The following is a 2,353-nucleotide window of genomic DNA, read 5'->3' on the forward strand; positions in this document are numbered from 1 at the left end:
TTTTTTTCAGGAATTATCACCCCTGGGAAAATTATCACTGTTCCCTATGGAACGCTTGTAGGGTCACTGTCATTTAACTAATCTGTGGCTAAGATTTAGGGCAAAGAGGAGAAATTGTGTGAGTTCATACTGTTGGCACGTTTCTTAGCAAAACATTTTTTGTGGTACTAATGATTATATTGATATCATTTTTATTATGTTATAATGATGTGGATCTACTTTGTTAATAATAAGTGGAGGGAAGTTCAGCTGAAGGTGGCCTAGGAAAAGATCTTTCCTTAAAATCTGTTTCAATCGTTACTTAGCTTTTTATGGGAAACAAAGGTATGATTTATTTATGTCAATATTAATAGCACAATGAAATGCTTAGCATAAAATTAAGATATCATTATGCAAACAAAGTTTGCTTTCTATGAAAGTAATATATTGCTTTGGTTATTTTATGAATACGCATTATTACCTGCATTTCCAATTCATTGTATTATTAAGAATAATGCATTTTAAATAATAATACTATTACACAAGTAAAACAACTGGTGAAGTAGTGACACATTTCAATCTACAAACTGTTAATATGAGTTACAAATGCATAACAGCAATTGAAAACATTTATAATAACTGAGGGTTATGATCATGAGTATAAAATGTTATAGTGAACTACTTCCTGGCTAATAGATTATTTATTTAATTTATCAGAGTTAAAAGTATTTTGTGTTTATTCAAGCAATATCATTCGAGATTAATTATATGGTCTCCTTAATCTGAACTTGGTTTCAAATCATTGTTCAGCCATTCCTTTTCCAGACATCTTTACATTAAACTCTTCCTTCTTCCCAAGTTTGACACCAGCAGGGATATGTACGACGATAGCAAGTCGTCCATCTTGTATCCAAGGGGAGTTTCAAAGAGTAGCTTATTGCCCCTCACAAGGCTCCCGGCAGTCATGTGGAAGTATGTGTTGCCAGATGACCAGTTGGAGATGCGTGTGAAGGGATGTGTGTCCAAAATGTCCTGAAACATAATGAAATCATTTCTATGCTGCAAACATTGGAAGATATCATAAGTGCAATGAGAAATCATTAAGAGTAAAAAATGTCTGCAATGTAGATATGGGTAAATCCAATGCTTGGATAAACGATCAGACCAGGTGAGCTATACTAATAGAGAGGTGCGTTCATCCAGTTGACCTCTCAAATATAACTCTCTGGAAAGTGTTACTCTCGGCTGAGCATCACTTGAGCGACTACTGATTGGAATTTTCAAGGTGGCGGCCGCTTACTTCGCAAGCCAGTGTAGCTCCTGCAATATTTCCCTTAATTCTACTGATAAAGTAATTAATTGCAATTTATGTTCGCGCTTTTTCATTCCAAATGCACTAATCTGAATGATCTCTCTTTGAAAGCCATATTTGAATGCAGAGATATTTTTTGGAAATGTTTTTCCTGTCGTGCCAATAAGCTTGCACTAACTAACATGGCGTCTGATATCGACATGCTGAAACAGGAAATGATCATGTTAAAAGATTCTCTCGCAACGAAAAAGGCTACTAACGTATGTAAGGGTGTATCATTTGCTAAAACTGTAAAATTCAACCCAGAGAAAGACTGCTTCAGATAAATCGACCTCCAATCGGACTAAATTTAGCAGTGAATTGAAAGGGCAACAGGTGCCGATCTCGAAAAGTGTTTGTGTTACTCCCTCAATGACTACCGTGCTACCTCGTATTGCTGACGAGAAATGTGAGACAAGTGGTGTAGAAGAACTTTCTGCTGAGGGAGACGATGGATTTGTTACGTAGGCGCCGTAAATCGCCCATCATCGGAACATCTACGAAAGAATGCTCTCTTTCTGGGATCCCTCGTCTTTCTCATCTCCATGTGTGGAACTTCACCTCCGATACAACAGTTACCCAGTTGGGAAACTATGTAAAAGATGAAATCCCGGAGACTGATACCCCAACGGACCTGGTGATCGAACAACTCAAGGTAACGCGCGGAAATTATACATCGTTTCGGGTATCCATACGCCAAGATTTTCGCGAAACCCTCAGTAATGCCGCCTTTTGACCTAAAAATGTGTTCGTGGGTAATTTTTATTTTTTAAAGCCACGCCTCCCACCCACACCGGAAGGATAACCCGTTATTTGAAGCTCTTGCACATAAACATTCAGTGCTTACGTAATAAATTACTGGACCTCGAGGTTCTAGTAAACGAGTGCCAACCCCATGTGATCTATGTCAACGAACATTGGTTAAATACGAGTGAACTTGACTCTCTTCATGTGCCTGGGTATGTCATCGCTAGTGCCTTTTGCCGAACAGTTCACAAAAATGGTGGTGTTTTAATTCTACTG

At 38.0% G+C, this 2,353-nt stretch overlaps 1 protein-coding gene across 1 annotated transcript in view; it reads right to left on the minus strand.

Annotated features, from left to right (window-relative positions):
- Positions 1-565: 565 nt before the first annotated feature.
- The window catches only part of LOC139699003 (myosin-VIIa-like), a 130,684-nt gene continuing 128,896 nt past the window's right edge, over positions 566-2,353 (minus strand). Inside the window, exon 41 of the mRNA XM_071597998.1 lies at positions 566-1,011. Within this exon, the coding sequence (XP_071454099.1) occupies positions 811-1,011 (201 nt within the window). The 3' untranslated portion in view covers positions 566-810. The remainder of the gene's footprint in view (positions 1,012-2,353) is intronic.

Source organism: Hetaerina americana, unplaced genomic scaffold, assembly GCF_022747635.1.
Source record: "Hetaerina americana unplaced genomic scaffold, ioHetAmer1.1.p SCAF_9, whole genome shotgun sequence".
In the NCBI taxonomy this organism is placed as follows: domain Eukaryota; kingdom Metazoa; phylum Arthropoda; class Insecta; order Odonata; family Calopterygidae; genus Hetaerina; species Hetaerina americana.